We start from the raw sequence: 17,978 nt of genomic DNA, 5'->3' as shown, positions 1-17,978 counted from the left end.
TTGATGTGTATCACTTGGAGTGGAACATCTGGACTTGCATACTGCTATTTACAGTAGGGAAAAACTTGTGGTAGTGGGGACCCAGGGTTTATTTAAGATGCTCAGGGAAAAGAAAAGTCTTTAAAGAAAAGAGCAAAAATGAAAAAACTGAATATATCTTGCTTCATATATAACCAGTTAACACAGATACTACTTCAAAGAAAAAAAAAGCTGGGAAAAATATATTTACAATAGATTTTAATATGCTGAAATATGAGCAGCTTCTTAATTGGCAGCTGAAGTTCATGGAAAACTGACACTGTTGCTGAAGTTTATTATTATTTCTGGGAATTTTTTGCTCATATAACCCTGTTTGGTCCTGGAACGCAATGTTTGCATTGGAGACAAACAGATTCAAAATATAGTAGGACTCTTATGTTCAAACCACCTTTATGGGGATTACTGCACTACTCTGTGGCACTGTTGTATGGTAGGTGTGGTGGTAGGTGCATCCTGCAGGTAAGCAGCAGCTGAATGCAGCCTCTCAAAAGAACTTCTACCTTTTAAAAAGCTGAACTGAAATGGACAAACTTTGTGATTGCTGCTACAGGAGGTTTGCCTTAGTTGTCCTGGTACACATGGATCATGGTTTCACAAACGTATTCTTCATACCTGGGTGCTTACAATACCTGTCTGTGGTGGTTTGCTCTGTGATGCTGTGAAATCATCAAGGTTGTAGATCTTCCATATTGACGTGGCTTGAACCTCTTGGAGGATTAGCTTTCCTATTTAGATGCCCTACATATGGAAAATAGATATTATTACAAGGCTATTAGCAAAGGAAAATTCCCTCTGAACGCAATGTGGACAGGACACCAAGGCAGATAGTAGAAAACAGAAATCATGCTGACATTTAAGACTGCGTACCTGAGGACTTAGGAATATTCACACAGTTTGACAGGAAGAAAAGCAAAGGATTCACGTAAAGAAGATGGCTACAAAATGTACAGACTCTGAAAATCTGAACCAGTGGCTGATCTGAGTCAGTTCTGTAGAATTTCAGTCACCAGTTCAGCTGAAGGGAAGGTTTCCAAAATCCTCCTCTTGGAGATGAGAACATTTTAGTTAACTGTAAATGGGAGTGATTAATGAATCCATGAGCTTGTCCTAAGATCCAAGAAAGAAACCTGTGTTAGTGCTGTTTTGTTTTTCTTTTTAAGAGGAATATGCAACATGAGTACTGGAAGGGTGGCAACAATCTTTGCTGTATAGTGTACAGTCAAGGATGAAGCTACTGTGATGTGAGGCAGCTTTCTGTATGTCCACAGAAACTCAGGCAATAGCTGAATTTAGAAGAAAACACAGACCAAACACCTTTACAGTCAACTAGAATATTATATCTGGTGCTGTGTAATACCATTGCAAGACTGACTTAACTCCTCAGAATTATGCATAACTTTATGGCACGTTAGAATTTTTGTCACCCTTGTAGTAGTGGAGAGAAACAGAATTACACCTCTTGTATTTTCTGTCACCTTTGCTTTCATTCAAAGCTGTTCACAGATCCCCTAGCTTATGAATCTCTCAGTTGAATGCAGTTTTTGAATTTTCAAGTATTCTTTCTTTTAATACTGGTATGTTGAAAATCAGTGTCTCAAGTTTCACATTACATAATACTCAGTTAAAATCTAAAGAAACTTGTTATGGTGGTTGCTGCTTTAATTATCTGTTTTAAAGAAGGAAGTGAAGCAGGTGGTTTTAATTTTTTTCCCTGTAAGATGCATTTCATTATAGAGAAATAAGGGAGCAGTAGTCAATAGTATAACTTACAGCTTTGTTTTCTGTGTGATAGGCTGAACAAGCATCTGTTACATCTGAATTTGAAAGCTACAAAGTTCGTGTTCATAATGTTCTAAAACAGCAAAAGAGTAAATCTACTGCTCGGACAGAATCTGAAGGAGCCAAACAAGAAAGGTAAAACTAATATTTGTACTTGATCTGTAATCTGACTGTGGCACTGCCTGACTGAACAGAAGAAGTATTGTCAGTTCCTACTGTAATGGTGCTATATTAGTTTCTAATAGCTGGATTTGTCTTTTTAGCCATTATTTTTGTGTAGATCACCTATTGTTACAGTTGGAAGGACAAGTAAGATCTTAGGAAGTTTTTTATGACTCTCATGAGCAGAAGTTAGCTTGCACATTCTGTGTAGACTTGGCACATGGTTTTCTCTAATGTGAAGTAGCCAAGTGCCATTTGCACCAAAGAGGTAAAGAGCAGATTGGTTCAGTTCAGCTGAGCTCACGTTGAACTTTTTCAGGAGTGAGTGGTTAGGTGTAGGTAAAGCCAATTCAGTCATCAGTTACTGCATATTTATGAAATCCTGTATATTGTATCATACAAGGAAAGACTTGGAAGGAAAGAATTACACTTCCAGAAGTTCCCTGAAAATCCTTTAAGTACAGTCATAAGCCAGGTAAATTCATAGTCACTACAGAAAATGTCTCAACTCACTGCAGAAGTCAATCAGTTTGTGCAGGTTATTTTTATTAGTCACCGATGGCTGCCCTTGGTGACAGACTGGGCGTTTATGTGTGCAGTGCCAGGATTCGTTTCTGACAGACCCGCATTCGGTGCCGGCAATTGCGGCCAAACATCCACCAGAGGGCGACTGGTGCCTGGTTGGAGGACTCGGATTTAGGGCTGGTTTGGGGTTTTTGAAACATTTTTGCTTTTGAAGCATCCAATCTGTAAGAGCTGCATTTCTTTGACTCTCTTATTTGCAGAATTTTAAGAAGTTCTGGTATTGATAATTTTTTTTGTGAGAGAGAATCATCTTGAAAACAAATTGGATAAACAATAAACAGATGACAAACGGTTCCCAAAGAAATTATTTACAAGTATCAACCCTAAGGATTAGTGAGATACACAGTTCATTAGATAATGGAGGGGTCTGCATATATAAACACAGAAATCAGTAGAAAAAGAATGCATGTGACTTAAGATTTTTTTTCTTCCTGATATTTCTGATTTTGAATTGTTTCTGACCAACTGAGTTTATGTGTTATGGACTTGATGTTGCTTTCTAGTAATTTGCTCAAAATCTACTCCAACCATTTGTCCCCTGTATTTGGTCTTATTGAACTGATGTGCATTTACTAAACAAATGAAAAAAAGCCTCACCACTTTCAAGAAGAAATTTTTTCTCCCATTTGATCCCCATATATTATTTTCCTTCTGTCTTGTCCCTCCTTGAAGTAGAAAGTGCTATCAGTCATGCTTCCTACCCTAATAGTTGCATTCCCAGCAGTTCAGATGGGATGTGGCAAACTTATTTGTATCTATGTTGAAACAAAATCTGATTGTTTCTGCTGTAGCCACATTCTGAAATTATTTTGGTCTTAGTGCTGTGTTGATTTATTAATAAATATGCAAATTGGATGAGCTATCCAAAATGTTGTGGATATCATATAAGTTCTGAAATAATTTAATTATTTTAAATGCGTGTTGTGTATTCCTTTTTCTTCCACATGTAGGGAACAGTTGGAAATGGTGATAGATCAACTTAAAGTTAAGCTGCAAGATGCTCAGCATAATTCACAGATGAATGCATCTGAACTCCAGGCATTGCAGTCTGAACATGACACCCTGCTGGAAAGACACAATAAGATGCTGCAAGAGACTGTTGCAAAAGAAGCAGAACTCCGTGAAAAGTATGGTCTGCTGATGAAAAGATAGGGATATTTATTTTGTTTGAATTTTGAGGTCTTAGCATGCAGAAGCCTATAACTGTACTTCACAAAAAATAGGCATGTTGTTGAGAAAGTTAAAGGGATTTCAAAAGGATTGTTTGCTGTTTTTTACAAGCCATCAGAAGCTTCCACAATGACAGTGAGATAGTAGCTGACAGGGGAATTTGAGCTTTCTGCAAACCTTCTACCTCTTAACTATCAGACCTAAAAATTAACATTTTTTAAGCACACTGACTATTTTTAAGTCTAATGCCCAGCACCACATTTGTGTTGTACCACTCTACTAAATTTTATGGATGTTTCCTATTTAAAAAAATAAGGTAATTATATGGAAAGCAAACAGGTTCACTGACAAAATACCCAGTTCTTGTCCACCAAGCCTCTTTCTTACAGAAAGTGCTGTACTTTGAGTTTATGCTTGCCAGAGGCTTAATTTGCCTAATTTTTCTTTCAAAATGAATGGAATCTGTTTAATCTGTATCACTCCCTCTAAAATCACATGGGTACCTAATACTTGAGCTCCACAAAAAGCATCTATCATTGTCTTCTCTATTTAGGGTACACAGATTGTCACATGAAGTATTGATCAGAAATTACTGATTGATATTAGGAACTGTTGACTTGTCACTGTCTTTGTACAGTTTTATCTGTTCCTGATAGCTACATAATGATTCATTGTAGTCAACCAAATTATGTTCTGCATTTTTCTGGAAACAACCCATTTTGCAATAGATTCCCTTTATACCTAAACACAGCTCTGGCTCTGTTTAAGTCTGTATGCTTATAAGGGTAAGTTCTGGGATTAGTTTTTCCATAAATGCATTTAATTGCTTGTGACTTTATTTATTATATTAGTTTATACCATGTCTATATTGTATATTATTATTTATTTAATGTATTTACTTGCCTGTGACAATCTTGGTTTGCTTCTGGAGTACCTCCAAACCAAGTACAACTGATGAGTTACTGACATTTTTCTTGCTAACAGTTACACTCCTCTGCACTAAAAGTTGAGGTTTAGAAAAAATAAACTTACCTCCTTAGAAACCTGTGTTTTTAGAAGTCCGAAGTGCTTGGTAAATAAATGTTGTAGGAAGTGGAGTATAAGTGACATGCCCTGTATGATTCTATAAACAGTCATGATGCAGTTTTAAAATTTAAGAATGTTTAGACCACAGTGTCTCTTAAGTCTTTCATTATTTCCCAAAGATGTCTGAATTTTTTGTTCTGAAATAGAAGTCAAGTTTATATAGCACAGTGCATTCATATAATAAGTAATGTGTAACTTTTTCAGTCTCAGATTTTCCCTGTAAAAAGAGGACTTTAAATGAAAAAAGTTGCGCACATAATCGTTCTAAGATAATCATACGCATGAAAATTGAAAACTGCCTCAAACTGTAAAAATTTTGAAATGTAAAACTTACAGTGTTTTGCTGCTTGTGTCTTACTGTTTGTGCATGCACTGTTTTCAGGCTCTGCACAATACAGTCTGAGAACATGGTCATCAAAACAGAGCACGCCCAGGCGTTGAGTCAGCTGACAGCCCAGAATGAAGCTCTCCGGAACAACTTCAGAGATCAGGTCAGGAACCTGCAAGAAGAGCACAGGAAGACAGTAGAGACACTTCAGCAGCAACTCTCCAGAGTAGAAGCTCAGCTCTTCCAACTCAAGAGTGAACCAAGCACTAGAGGTAACTTCCAGGCAGAATACCAGGTTTTCATGGGCTAGTTACCAATTTGTGTACCTCAGTCTGAAACTAAAATGTGCTTACAGTGTTTGCTTCTGTGAAATCACCAGCAACTTTTTCTGGGAAATCTGCAGCATGCTGTGTCAGTCCACAGATACCAAGTCAGGAATACATCCTTGTGATTATTTACTGTTGCTTCAGAATCCTGAGGTCCTTGAATACATCCAGAGGAGGGCAACAAATGTGGTGTTAAGGGCAGGAAGGAGTGTCCTGTGAGGAGCAGCTGAGGACTCTGGGTTGGTCTAATTTAGAGGAAAGCAGGCTGAGGGCAACCTCATGGCTGTCTTACAGATTCCTGAGTGGGGGAAGTGAGGAGGGAAGTGCTGAGCTCTTCTCCCTGGTATTCAGTGATAGGACATGTGGGATTGGTTCAGAGCTGCCATGAGGAGGTTCAGACTGTGCATTAGGAAGCATTTTCCTTACTGAGAGGGTGATCATCCTCTGGAACAGGCTTCCCATTGATTGATTTGATTGATGCCTGAAACAGAGGCATTTTGACAATGCCCTTGATAATGTTTAAACTTTTGACACGGTCAGGCAGTTGGACTAGATACTTGTTGTAGGTCACTTCCAACTGGAACTAATTCTGTTCTAGAATCTGCACTGCTGATACCTGTTCTGCAGTATCAGACAAATGGAGGGAAACTACTTTGAAAATATTTGGTATTCTTGTCATGTTTCAGGTTTTGGAGCATGCTGGACATCTGCCTCAAGTATGAAGTGTAAAGCTAAAGAAAAGTGTTTTGAAAGCTGTTTTAAGAATTTTATTTGTATACATGCTCTTTATTATACTTGCTATTTGATCCTTCTTCCAATTTAAGATTTTACTATGTTCAATCTCAAGTGCTGTTTTCTTATCTGTATAGTCACTAATCAGGATGTAGTTGGACATTTGCCAAGCAGCAGTAGCAGTTTAAGAAGTTGCTCTGTTATTACTGAAGTAGAGGGGTCATGCACACAGTAATGAAACAGAAGAATTTACACTTCCCACGGGACTGGTTGAAACAAAAGCAAATTGTTTTCCATTAAAGATATTTGTTACTCTTACAGTAACTAAAACACTAAAACTAAAATCTTCAGGCAGATGTGCATGAAGGTTTCACAGTCACTGAAATACAAATTGCTAGTCAAGTTTAGAACCAGACTTTGATTGGAATGGCCATTCAGAGGTGAAAGGCTGTATTTTACTATTACAAATGTTATGTGCATAGCTGGCTTTTTCTTTTGACTTCACCTTCCCAGGCATTTTGAAGACTATTTTATGTACCACTCTCAATCCCTGACAGTCACACCTAGGAAATGGCCCTCTCAGTTTCATTCTGATATGAACATCAGTAAGTATCTTTCAGGTCCAGCTGTTTCAAATCCAGCAACGAAGACCTTGAGAGAGCGGCGGAGCACTGACCTTCCTGTGCTTGATGTGCACACTGTGGCTAGGGAGGAGGGAGAAGGTATGGAAACAACAGACACAGAGTCTGTGTCCTCAGCCAGCACCTATGTTCAGTCCTTGGAGCAACTGCTGAACTCACCAGAAGCAAAGCCTGGTAGGTAGGACGTGGCTGTCAGGAGTGCTTGCCTATATAGGTTGCAGGAGTTTGTGCCCTCAAAATATTTTAGCTCATTGTGTTTTCATGCTTTTAGGTGCAAGACAAGTCTAGTCAAGTGCCCCTGAGTTTACACTGTCCTGAACTTTTGTAGGAGTTTTGTCATTTCTACAGGTTTTAGTCATTTAAAGACGTCGTATTTCTGAGCTTTTGAAGGGAAAAGACTGGGTGAGCAAGTCAGTGAATTGTTACAGAAATTTTTGTATTCTGGATACGTCTCTACTAGGGACAGTTAAGTGCTGATTTAACCCTGTTAGTGAAAGGATAAAATTTATCTTAATGAGGCTTATTAGAACAGTACTTTATTCCTAAGTTTTTTTTCCTAGGAAAGTGAAATCCAGCATGAAAAGTAATGTTTTAGGAGTCCCCAAAAACTGGAAAAATACATGGTAGTGTATAATCCTGTTTTAAAAGTCTGCTGAATACTTCATGGATAAATATCGAAAATCTCCATTTATGGGTAGGAAATAAGGAATAAGTTTAAACCAGGTATCTCAAGGTACTCTAGCACTATTTTGCCAGCCTCCTTCTAATATATAAACAGAAATAGATCAGAAAATAAGCATGCAGCAGCAGCACTGGTGCCTGTTAAGTCTGCACTGTGACTTTGCATGAATTCTGTTCATAAGAAACTGCATTAATCAAGTTCTGATGTTAAGTTAGTAATGAAGTAGATGCAAGTGCTTTTTCCTTCTCTTAGTATTCTTTTCCAATTAATTGCAGAACCATCTCAGTGGCAAGCAGATCTCAGCAAGGATGAGCTGATTCAGAAACTAAACACAACAACTAAGAGTGCTGATCACTTGAATGAATTACTCCGTGAATCAGAAGCAACCAATGCAATCCTAATGGAACAAATAAAGGTTAGCAGACACACAAGAGATGTGAGGACAGCTCTAATTTCCATGGTGTCTTTCTTAGACCAAATATCTGTCAGAAAATCCCAGTGTATAAAATTTGGTGATGTATAATTTAATTTGGGAGGGCCTTTTATTCCACAGGTCTAATTAGTGCTTCTAGAGTATACTTCAGTTTTTTGGGATTTTTTTCCACCACAGTTTCTAGTTGGCTGAGGGGAAGTGGGAGAGGAGTGTGTAGGAGTAAAAGCTTCTACAAAAACTTTTTGAGTTGGGAAGTTTAATGTTTAGTAAAGAGTCTGTACTATTAGATAAAAGCAGTACTTAGATAAAAGCAGAAAACGCAGTACTTGGATAAAAGCAGAAATTCCCAAGTAAAGCATTGTCTGGTTCCTGTTCTTGTAGCCTGTTTTAGCTGTTAAAAGAAGACACATGAACTAATGTATGAGTGAGCTTTCTGAAGACGTTTGTATATGTACTAAGCTTTCTTTTGTAATATGCTTTTAAATTAATATAATCAGATTTCTGCGTTATTTAACTGTTCCACTGTTACTACTGTTTTATCACTGATATTGTATCTGTATACTGCACAAATTTTATCCCAAAAGGGTATTTTTAGTCAATAAGATATTTCTTACAACATTATCACATATTTTATTTTCACTGCATTTTTGTCCTGAATATGTTGCTAAACATGCATTATTCTTTTTGAAACAAGCTGTACAATTAATTTTTAGCTCTTTAAAAGACCTTTGTTCAATTACTCATTAAGTGAGGCAAGCAGTATTACTTTTTTTTTTTCTTATCTGCAGCTTCTTAAGAATGAAATAAGAAGATTGGAAAGAAATCAAGAGAGAGAAAAGTCTGTGGCTAATCTAGAATACTTGAAGAATGTTCTACTGCAGTTCATATTTCTGAAATCAGGAAGCGAGAAGGAACGGCTGCTCCCAGTTATAGACACCATGTTGCAGCTCAGCCCTGAAGAGAAGGGGAAGTTGGTTGCAATTGCCCAAGGTAGGTGGTGTTCAAAATATTGTCACATAAAAGAGGAAAAGTGAAAAGGGAAAGATATAGTTCTGTGCTGTCTGTTGTGTAGACCTTTGAGAAAAAACAAAACTTAGTATTATAATGCCAATGAACCAGTCATAAAACCATTTTCTTTGTCAGGAAGTTACTATTCAGTTTTCAATAAACAGAACAAGTACCATAAAATTGACATAAAATATAATTTCTTCTGAAACATTCACATTTTAGGAAGACAATGGTAAGTTGAAAATTTTAGTGTGTTCATGTTTTGAATAGAGTTTTAAAAAAATTGTCAAAATAGAGGTTTATATAGTTGAATTATTTTCTTTGCAGATGTTCTAAACAGATAACTCAAGTGGTCCTCTCAAGGCAGTACTGCAGATCTAATATTAGTTTCAATATAATACATTTAAAAATATCTTAAAATATGCTCTTCATTGAAGAAATAAAAGAACTAGGGAAGGACATAAAATAGTTAGGCATTTACAAGAAATAAACACTGGATTTCTGTGTACAGTAGTGTTCTGTTTCTGCTTGAGACACTTTCAGCATCATTTTTTCTCTTAAATGCTCTTTAAGGTATTGTTTGTCACTTCTCAATGACAGTAACTGTAGCTTCTTGTACTTCATTAGCAACTGACCTTTACTTTATCTTAGAATTAATATAAACAGTAAGCAACACATGTACATATCAGAACTTATAACTAGTGAACAAAATCACATTAAAAAGGGAAGTGTTCAAGTATTGCATCCCATGATAGGCTGTGCATTTGGAAAAACAAGATGTAAGTTAAGTTAAAAGCATGTTGATGTTGTTTTGGCCCTCTAATGAAGACTGATTGGATTTTTCTGGGGAACAGTGATAAATTACCTTTTTCAGACACTCTTAAGTACCCAAAGTCAAGTGGATTTGGTGATACAATCCATGTCTATGGCAGCCCAAGAGTGAATTCCTTTCTCGCCAAGCTTGAGGGCAGCATTTGAAAAAGGATGAAGGCAAGGAAAGGGGGCAAGGATATGTAACTAAATGATGTACTGTCTGACATAATAAATGTCTAACATAATATCAAGTATATTTTTCTTCCTCCTGCAGGTGAAGAAGAGAGTACCTCACGGCCTTCTGGGTGGGCTTCGTACCTCCACAGCTGGTCAGGACTTCGATAAAACAGTGGAAACACTGCATCTTTAAAAACATTCCACAACTGCAAAACTGAGAAATCTTACTGTAGATCTGTTGGTGTTGTATCATTGAACTACAGGATTTTATTTTTGTGTGGGTTTTTTTCAGTTTTTTAGGCTCCACTAAGAAAGAAGCCTGCAGTAGCTCTGAAAGATGGTCCCTATGTTATGCTCTGGCAGCAGTGAACTATTTTTCCTGAAAATGTTAAAACAGATAATAAGAACTATGAGAAGTGACAAATTCATTGCAAATAGTTTGGAAACAGAATTTGTCAACCTGTGATAGTTCTTTTGATATCAGTTTAAAAGTTTGACCTTATATTAACTGGAATAACTAGAGTTTAGATTTTAAGCATTTAAAAGTGTTTACAGTTGCTTTCACATATCACTGTCAGCTAGCTAATCTATATGGTTAGTGTTACTCTCTGGACATTTTAGAAATTTAAAATTATTTCCTCTCTTGTGAAGGCTACAAAATGTAAGATATTTAAGAACCAGGGCATTTTCTGCTTTAAAGTTGTTGTCTTTCTTAAATTATTTTGCTTTTGCAGAACATGAAGGCAACAGTTCACAAAATGTAGAGGGTGCAAAAATCTGTATGAAATACAGTGCTTGTCACACTTGGGCATGGTACTATAGCAGAGATTAATGGCATCTATGGAGGCCTTAGGATAGTACTCCAAGACTCAGAGGTCCTAAGTGAGCTGAAGCTTTATGACAAAGGGCTTAAGCTAAGGTTTTTTAATCTGAGCTTGGAAGTTTGTGGAAAAGACCAGGAAAAAATGTTCCATTACTGTAACAATGTCTCTAATTGGATGACAAGACTACTCACACTGACTTAGTCATAGTGAAGACACTAAAGAATGAATCTGAGCCCACAGGTCATAACATCAACTTCTGAGAGAAAAGAATGAAGCTTTTGTCAATAGATGCATTTTTTAAATGTTCTAATGATTGAAGATCTTATTCTCTCCATTACCTATGTGTGTACATTGTTTGCGCAGATATTTGCACAGATGAGATGGTCTCTGTTCCAGGTTACTCAACAGAATGTTATAGGTTTTTTCCAAGAAAAATAAATTTCTACCATCTCTTCTTCTATTATCAACACAGCACCTCTTTTTACCTTCAGTTGTCTGTTCCCTTATATAGTCCATAATGCCTTTCTCCATCTTAATTTATTTGTAAGGTTTTAAAAAGCATACACATGTTTGAATCCTGCTTATGTTTAAACCAGAGTCTTTCTGTCTATTTCACTCATATTTACATATTCTCTGTTGTTTTACAGAGAGTCTTACCTGGTACCCATACAAATACTAAATAGGGCTCTTCCTTTCCTATCTACCTTAGCTCTGAGGAAAAGATGCTTGTTCCTTTAATATTGCCTTATTTCAGACTGAGATTAATCTGAACGTATGAACAGCTGAATGGCAACATGTTGAGAATAAACTATTCAGTGAGTTTGCTTTTGGTTTAATTTTTTGCTTGTTACATATATTTCAGTACACAATCAACAAAGCCAACAGGCTTTATTTAGGTATTTTCATTCCTTTCCACTGTTTTAGGCACTTCTATTTTCTTCCCTTCCAGTATATATTTTAACTGGAACCTTTATGGTTTGTGCTGCTAGGGAAAACATCCTCTGGGAACTTTCAGAACATAGAACTGATCAACAGTAGTGTGAGGGACAAGTCTTTTAGGTGTCTGTAGGTAGCAAGCAGGAGGCTGTGTTTAGGCTTTCTGCATTTGCCTATGGAATGATTTGGACCAGATCTCGGATGCTAGATTCCAACTCCTTATTCAGCTGGATTTGGTAATGTCACTCAGAAGAATGCCAAAACAGCAACAGGAGAGATTTAAAACATGTATAAAAATAAGTGCTAGTCATCTTCCTGCTGTGACTTTAACAATGGAAGCACATGAGTAGAAGGGAATGGCTTTGTCTCACTTAGTTCACACTCCGTTTGCTGCTGACCTGATTTAGTCTCTGCTATTGCTTAAGAGCTGTGACAAGTTCCTCTTAAAATGCACATATTTCAGAACTGTAAATTATTGAACATTGTAAGCTGTGAATAAAGGTGTGCAAGTAACATATATCACTGGCTATATGAAATACCAGTTGCTTATTCACTTCTTTAAAGTCTGAGCTGCATGCTCACTGTTTTTAGTAAAACTTGAGTACCGTACTTATGAATGGAGTGAACAACTTGCATTAATATATTTTTTTTACAATGAAAGATAGAGATCTTAATTAGTATAAAAATATTTTAATAATTGTTACTAAACTGTTTTCTGTTGCTAAGATTGCCAGAACTTACCTATATGGCAGTAAACTGACTGTAAGAAAATAAAGTTTAAAAGAATTGAGTAAATGGCACAGAAGAATGTGAACTGGAAACAGGATTATTTTGCGTAGAGAACTTTTTCTATGTCAGATATTTGCATTTTAATGTACAGCATTGTAGCTGTGATTTGCTTTCAAGAAACAGTTTAAAGTTTTAACTGCTGCTTCTTAATATAGTGTGGTGCTCTTTTTGGAAGAGCACTGTGCTGACTTTGCTTTCTGGTTCCTTTTTTTTTCTTTACAGTGCCACATTTATTAGAATGTTTCACAGAAAATATCAGCCTTGCCCAAAATGTTTATGAGCTTAGGACCATTTTTTATCTTTTAACAGCCTTTCTTCAGCCCAAGCATTAGGAGAGCATAATAATAAAAATAATAATAATAGTAATTCTGCTGTCACTGTACAGATTATATATTAAGTAAAAACCAAAAATGGGAGTGATTCAGCGTTCCCAAACCTGCACTGTGGCTGAATTTTTAGCTCTCTGACGCTGACTTAGAAATGGGTTTTATGTCTTTCATTTTCCCTTTGTCCAGAAGGGAGACTCATCTGTGCAAGCAAAAAGTGCTCCAGCTGCAAGACAGGAAGATGAGAACTTGTCAGGCTGTTGTATAGATGTGGCCAGTTGAATGTGGGGTTCAGGATGGCCCAAGGGAACCATGTTAGAAATTATACACTGGAGAGTAAGGTTGCTTTTTTTCTTTCATGACTCTCCTTCCCCAAAGTAGAACTGTGAGAATACAGGCTTATATTATTTTCTAGATTTAAATCTTCTTCATCTATCTCCCTCCATCTGTTTGCTGTGATAAGAGATGATCTATTATGAAATTGTGGAGGAATGCCTAAAAATTCTCCTTACTTTGTACTAAGTGACTTTGAAGCCAGATTAAACATACATGCTTCATTTGGCTTATGCCTTAGCTTCACCCAGTGCACCAATACCTCCTAAACTACCTGCTAGTTGTACTATTGTTGGTACTGTGAAAATATCTCACTTAGAAGTCTTGCAAATAGCAGTCTCCACTCACAAGCTGAGAAACCAAATGTATGAAGAGATAAACATATATTTGTTGTAGTAATTTCAGAATTGCTAGTCTGGATAGATAAGTATTTTGTTTGGAAATATGTTTTTGGTGGCCTTTTCATGTGGCCATCACTTCAATAAAATTCACCTTTACTCAACAGAGTGACTTTTTTTTCCATAAATGCCTGTTCTTATCTGAGAAAATGGTACTCAGGTGCAAGGTAGAAAACAAGGACTGTCTACCATTGTATTGAAGAGATTTTATGGATCTGATGTGGTATACACAGCCTGTACTTTGGAAGGCAACTACAGCAATGGATTCTTCTGGGTGAACAGAAAAATTGGTTTGTTCTAGGGTTTTAAAAAAAAAAATGTAAAGTTCATATAAATTACTTCAAATGTGTTATTTGAAATGTAAATTGTCACCAGCAATCTGACAATATTAGACATGAAGGAGAGGAGGGTTGCAGAAGCTGTTAATGGCCTTGTTAGCAGGATTGCACTTAGTGTGTTTGAGTACTAACCACCTTATAAACCAGCATGCATTTCTAATTGCACTCAACTTTGAAATGGCCATCATTACCTCTTCCCTAATAGGCTGTGATAATTTTTCTTTATCTGCATAATTGTCCTAGTGGAAAGATTACAAACTCAGTGGATGAAGAGATGCTTGGTTTGATTAAAGCAAGGGTTTGGTGTGTTTATTTTCTTGCCAACCATTTTTCTTAGATCTTGCTTATTACACAAATACGTGGTCAGAGAGGGGATCATAAGCCGTGAAAAGAAGACATAATAAACGGATCTAAGGGTCAAAAAAGAGAGCCTGATACCTGCAGTCAGCTTCTAACAGCTTTCACATAAGTTTATATATGCTATGGGGAAAGGAAATAATAATCTGACCACTTTTTAAATGAATTTGATTCAAATTTATCATATGGTTCTGAAAGGATGAGAAGATGCATCTTAGATTCAGGAACATCTTTCCTTTGCTTCCTGTCCTGTGTTTCTCAGTTCTCAGGCTCATTCTCAGGATTCAGGCTGGATTGAATAGTGAAGATTGAGAATAGTAAAACAAGTATGGAAATGATCAGTTACTGCTCCAACAAATCAGCGTGCCTTGGTATTGGCAATTTTTTTTTTAATGCTGTCAGCCTAAAGGCTTCTTAAGAATCCAAGGTAAATGTAATCAGTGTCAAAAACAGTGTGCTCTTTTGGGCATGGGCACAGTCCCAGTCCTCCCAGAGCAGCCTTTGAAAGTGTTTTAAATTCATAGACACTGGATAGCAGCTCTGTACAAGCAGAGGATTTAAGTGGGGTTTATTGTTTCAGTGCCTGAAAATCGAAGCTTGTTCTGAGAACACTCAGGCTGTTTCCGGAGGGGAGGTACATATTAGCTCTTGGCTCTCTTGCCCTTTGCAGCATGCAGAGCATCTCAAAAAAAAAAAAAAAAGCACAGAAACCATTACAGAGCTTCAGAGAAAGGCTTCTACCCAAATGCTGGTTTACTGTTATTACTCCCCTTTGTGGAGTTAAGTTGCTGATGCTCAGCATTACTCGTGCCAAGGGAGAAGGCCAATCGCATCATTTTGGCTTTAGCATCCACATATTTATACAGACTAGTTAATGTTCCTCTCACATCCAGTCACAGCACAGGCTTAAACCTGCAGCTGTAGCAATCCAGGTGAAGCTGCCCACCTTTGCAAGGGACCAGGTAGGTGCTCCCTCTGCTCCAGGGGCAGAGGGCTGCAGCCTCTGCAACAGGGAGAAAAGCAGATGGTGGTGATAAAGCCCTAAACAGTTCCTGTTGCTGACGTGGCAGCTCTCTGTCCCTGCCTGACTACCCACCAGCCTTTCTCTTGGAAACTGGTTAAACCAGTTGATTGCAGTGGTGGGGGGTAGTGGAAATCTTGCAGGAAGAGGATTTTCAGAAAATGCAGAAAAGCTAAGGATAGGTTTATAACATTCTGGGAAAGATGGGAATTGCAGTGACAAAATCTTGAAATAGAAAAATTACACACTTTTACTATAAAAAATGTGAGAGTAATACCATGATCTCCAAGAGTCATTATTTCTTAAAGTACCTGTTTTGTGGTGCTGCTGTAAGTTTCTACTTTGGCCATTTCTGTGTCTGCACAAGTACTGATCTTGTCATGAAGCAGAAATTTATGCTGCTAAATATGGAATTTTATTGATCAATTTTCCAGAAGTTTGAGATTGATCAATAAAATTTATATCCTTGGTTTTGCAGTCTCCTTCCGTCTTCCAAGAAAAAGTGATGCCAAATATACTAGGTGTGTCTAAAATGCATGAAGCAGAAATCTGACTTCTTTTATATGGATGTCAGAATGATCACTAAAATGTCTTCTGGTGTTCTGAGCAAACTACTTATTTTTTTTAATAATAGCAATGTTTTTTAGTGATATCAAATAGTGGTCAAAACTTATTTATTCAATTGATTAGTGGAGTTAATAATGAACAAAAATGTGAAACCTAAATAATTTTTCGCCCATTAATTCATTAACAGCTTTGCTAAGAATATTTAGCTTGCCACACCATGTTTAAAAATTATTCCTAATTACATGGTCAAAGTTTCCTTCCCTGTTGCTTTAGCTTCATAGCTTTGGAGGTGTGACATGCACACTGACACAGTTTACAATTAAATTCCGTTGATTATATTAAGGTAAACAATCATGGGGCTGCTCAGCTAACAGGCTCTCAGAGTCAGAATAGGCTTAGATTGGATATTAGAAATAAATTCTTTACTGTGAGGGTGGTGAGGCCCTGGAACAGTTGCCCAGAAAAGCTGTGGATGTCCCATCCCTTGAAGTATTCAAAGCCAGGTTGGATGGGGCTCTCAGTAACCTGGTCTAGTACAGGACATCCCTGCCTGTGGCAGGGGGGTTGGAACTACATGATTTTTAAGGTTCCTTACCACACAAACCATTTTATGAATCTACCATCTGCAGTTGCGTGAAGTTGGAAGAAAGCAAAAGCTCGAGCAAATACCACAGTCAGAAGTTACTTACAAAATACTTTTTCATTTCCAGAAAAAGAACTTGATGTAAAGATGCTGATTTTTGTGATTGGAGACAGGCAGTCAAATTCTTTGACCAAGCAGCTGCCTCATCATCTGTCCTCAATAACCCTTCCTTTCTCACTTCTTCCCCAGGCCTACAATAATGGCCAATAATGCATGTTCAATGTCAGCAAAGCTGAGCGTGCATTTAGCTCTGAATAGGTAAAGGCTCTGTGCTGTCACTTTAGAGTGACAGAATCATTTAGGTTGAAGAAGACCTCAAAGATCAAAGCATCCAGTTGTTAACCTGGCACTGCTGAGTCCATGTCACTGAAGTGTCACTGCCAACTGCAGTACAGTAAGTTTGTACTGCATCATTTCAACAGTGATGGAAAATGTAAAGTAGTCTGGAAACAGAACATCAAAAGCATATGCCTACTTAAAACTGCATTTTACTCTGGTCTCAAAGGGAGAGATGAGTAAAAAAAACAGCATTAATTTTGTGATTAATATGCTGGTCTGGAGACATGGAGTCCAAATTCCCTGCTTTGCCACATGCTTCCTTTGTGAATTTAATTTCAGCGTCTCTGTCTCTATTTCCTGACTTGCCTGCTGGGGATAATAGCACTTCTGTACCTGATGCCAAGTGCATTAGCAGCAGAATGTTAAACTTTGTGATGGGTTTGTAAGCTGAAATAAGTAGGCAGATTACCATATTTTCTTTAAACTGCATAGGAAGAAAATCGTCATTGGCTGCATTACACTGGAATGGAAGGAATGATCTCCTTACGAGTCTGTGGTGTGTGTTTTGTGAATCCTATTAAATTACTTGCTTGAGTATTCTGGACTGAATTTTACAAGTTAATTAGAATGCCAGCATGGTCTAATACTATGTAATGGATAATTAATAACAATTAAGAATTGTTATTTCTGTTGTAAAGAAAGACAAAACAAAAATTTAAATCAGCCCCGAGGCGCAAATTTGCTGCAAAGTGCAGACAGCCTGGGGAGGGAAACTGTGAAACTGAATTCCTGGCTTTTCTTGGTACTTAGTGTTTCCAAAAGCTGCTAGTACTTAGTGTTTGGCATTTGAACATGTTTGGGGAAGGCTCTCCCACTCTCTATGAGAATGCCTTTGCTACTTTGAGATTATATTGCTAGCAGACCAGGCTTTAGGGATTTCATATTTAAAAGCCCTGGAAAACTGTACATGATGCAATTCACTCGCTGTTAAATCGATTAAAGTGCCCTCCAAAGGAAGCGCCACACCGGCTGCACTTGTTGGCTGGCACTGCCTGTTAATAATTTCCAGAATTTACTGGTTTGAAGTTTGCAGCCCTGCTAGTTGCACACCTGCCCAGCCACCTCCCTGCCCTGTCAGGCTGGGCTGGTCAGAGGTGCTGACCAGGGACAGCCACCTCACACAGCTCCCCAGCAGGATCAGCAATG

General features: G+C 37.5%; 1 protein-coding gene across 1 annotated transcript in view; it reads left to right on the top strand.

The window, feature by feature from the left end:
• GCC2 (GRIP and coiled-coil domain containing 2) overlaps positions 1 to 13,671 on the top strand; it is a 31,673-nt gene extending 18,002 nt beyond the window's left edge. Inside the window, exons 17-23 of the mRNA XM_058045140.1 lie at positions 1,832 to 1,953; positions 3,516 to 3,692; positions 5,204 to 5,421; positions 6,828 to 7,022; positions 7,806 to 7,945; positions 8,752 to 8,953; positions 10,059 to 13,671. Of these exons, the coding sequence (XP_057901123.1) occupies positions 1,832 to 1,953; positions 3,516 to 3,692; positions 5,204 to 5,421; positions 6,828 to 7,022; positions 7,806 to 7,945; positions 8,752 to 8,953; positions 10,059 to 10,129 (1,125 nt within the window). The 3' untranslated portion in view covers positions 10,130 to 13,671. The remainder of the gene's footprint in view (positions 1 to 1,831; positions 1,954 to 3,515; positions 3,693 to 5,203; positions 5,422 to 6,827; positions 7,023 to 7,805; positions 7,946 to 8,751; positions 8,954 to 10,058) is intronic.
• The last annotated feature ends 4,307 nt before the right edge of the window (positions 13,672 to 17,978 follow it).

The sequence above is a fragment of the Melospiza georgiana genome, chromosome 2 (genome assembly GCF_028018845.1).
Source record: "Melospiza georgiana isolate bMelGeo1 chromosome 2, bMelGeo1.pri, whole genome shotgun sequence".
In the NCBI taxonomy this organism is placed as follows: domain Eukaryota; kingdom Metazoa; phylum Chordata; class Aves; order Passeriformes; family Passerellidae; genus Melospiza; species Melospiza georgiana.
The sequence above is the reverse complement of the archived record's forward strand: the minus strand, read 5'-3'. Positions and strand labels throughout refer to the sequence as shown.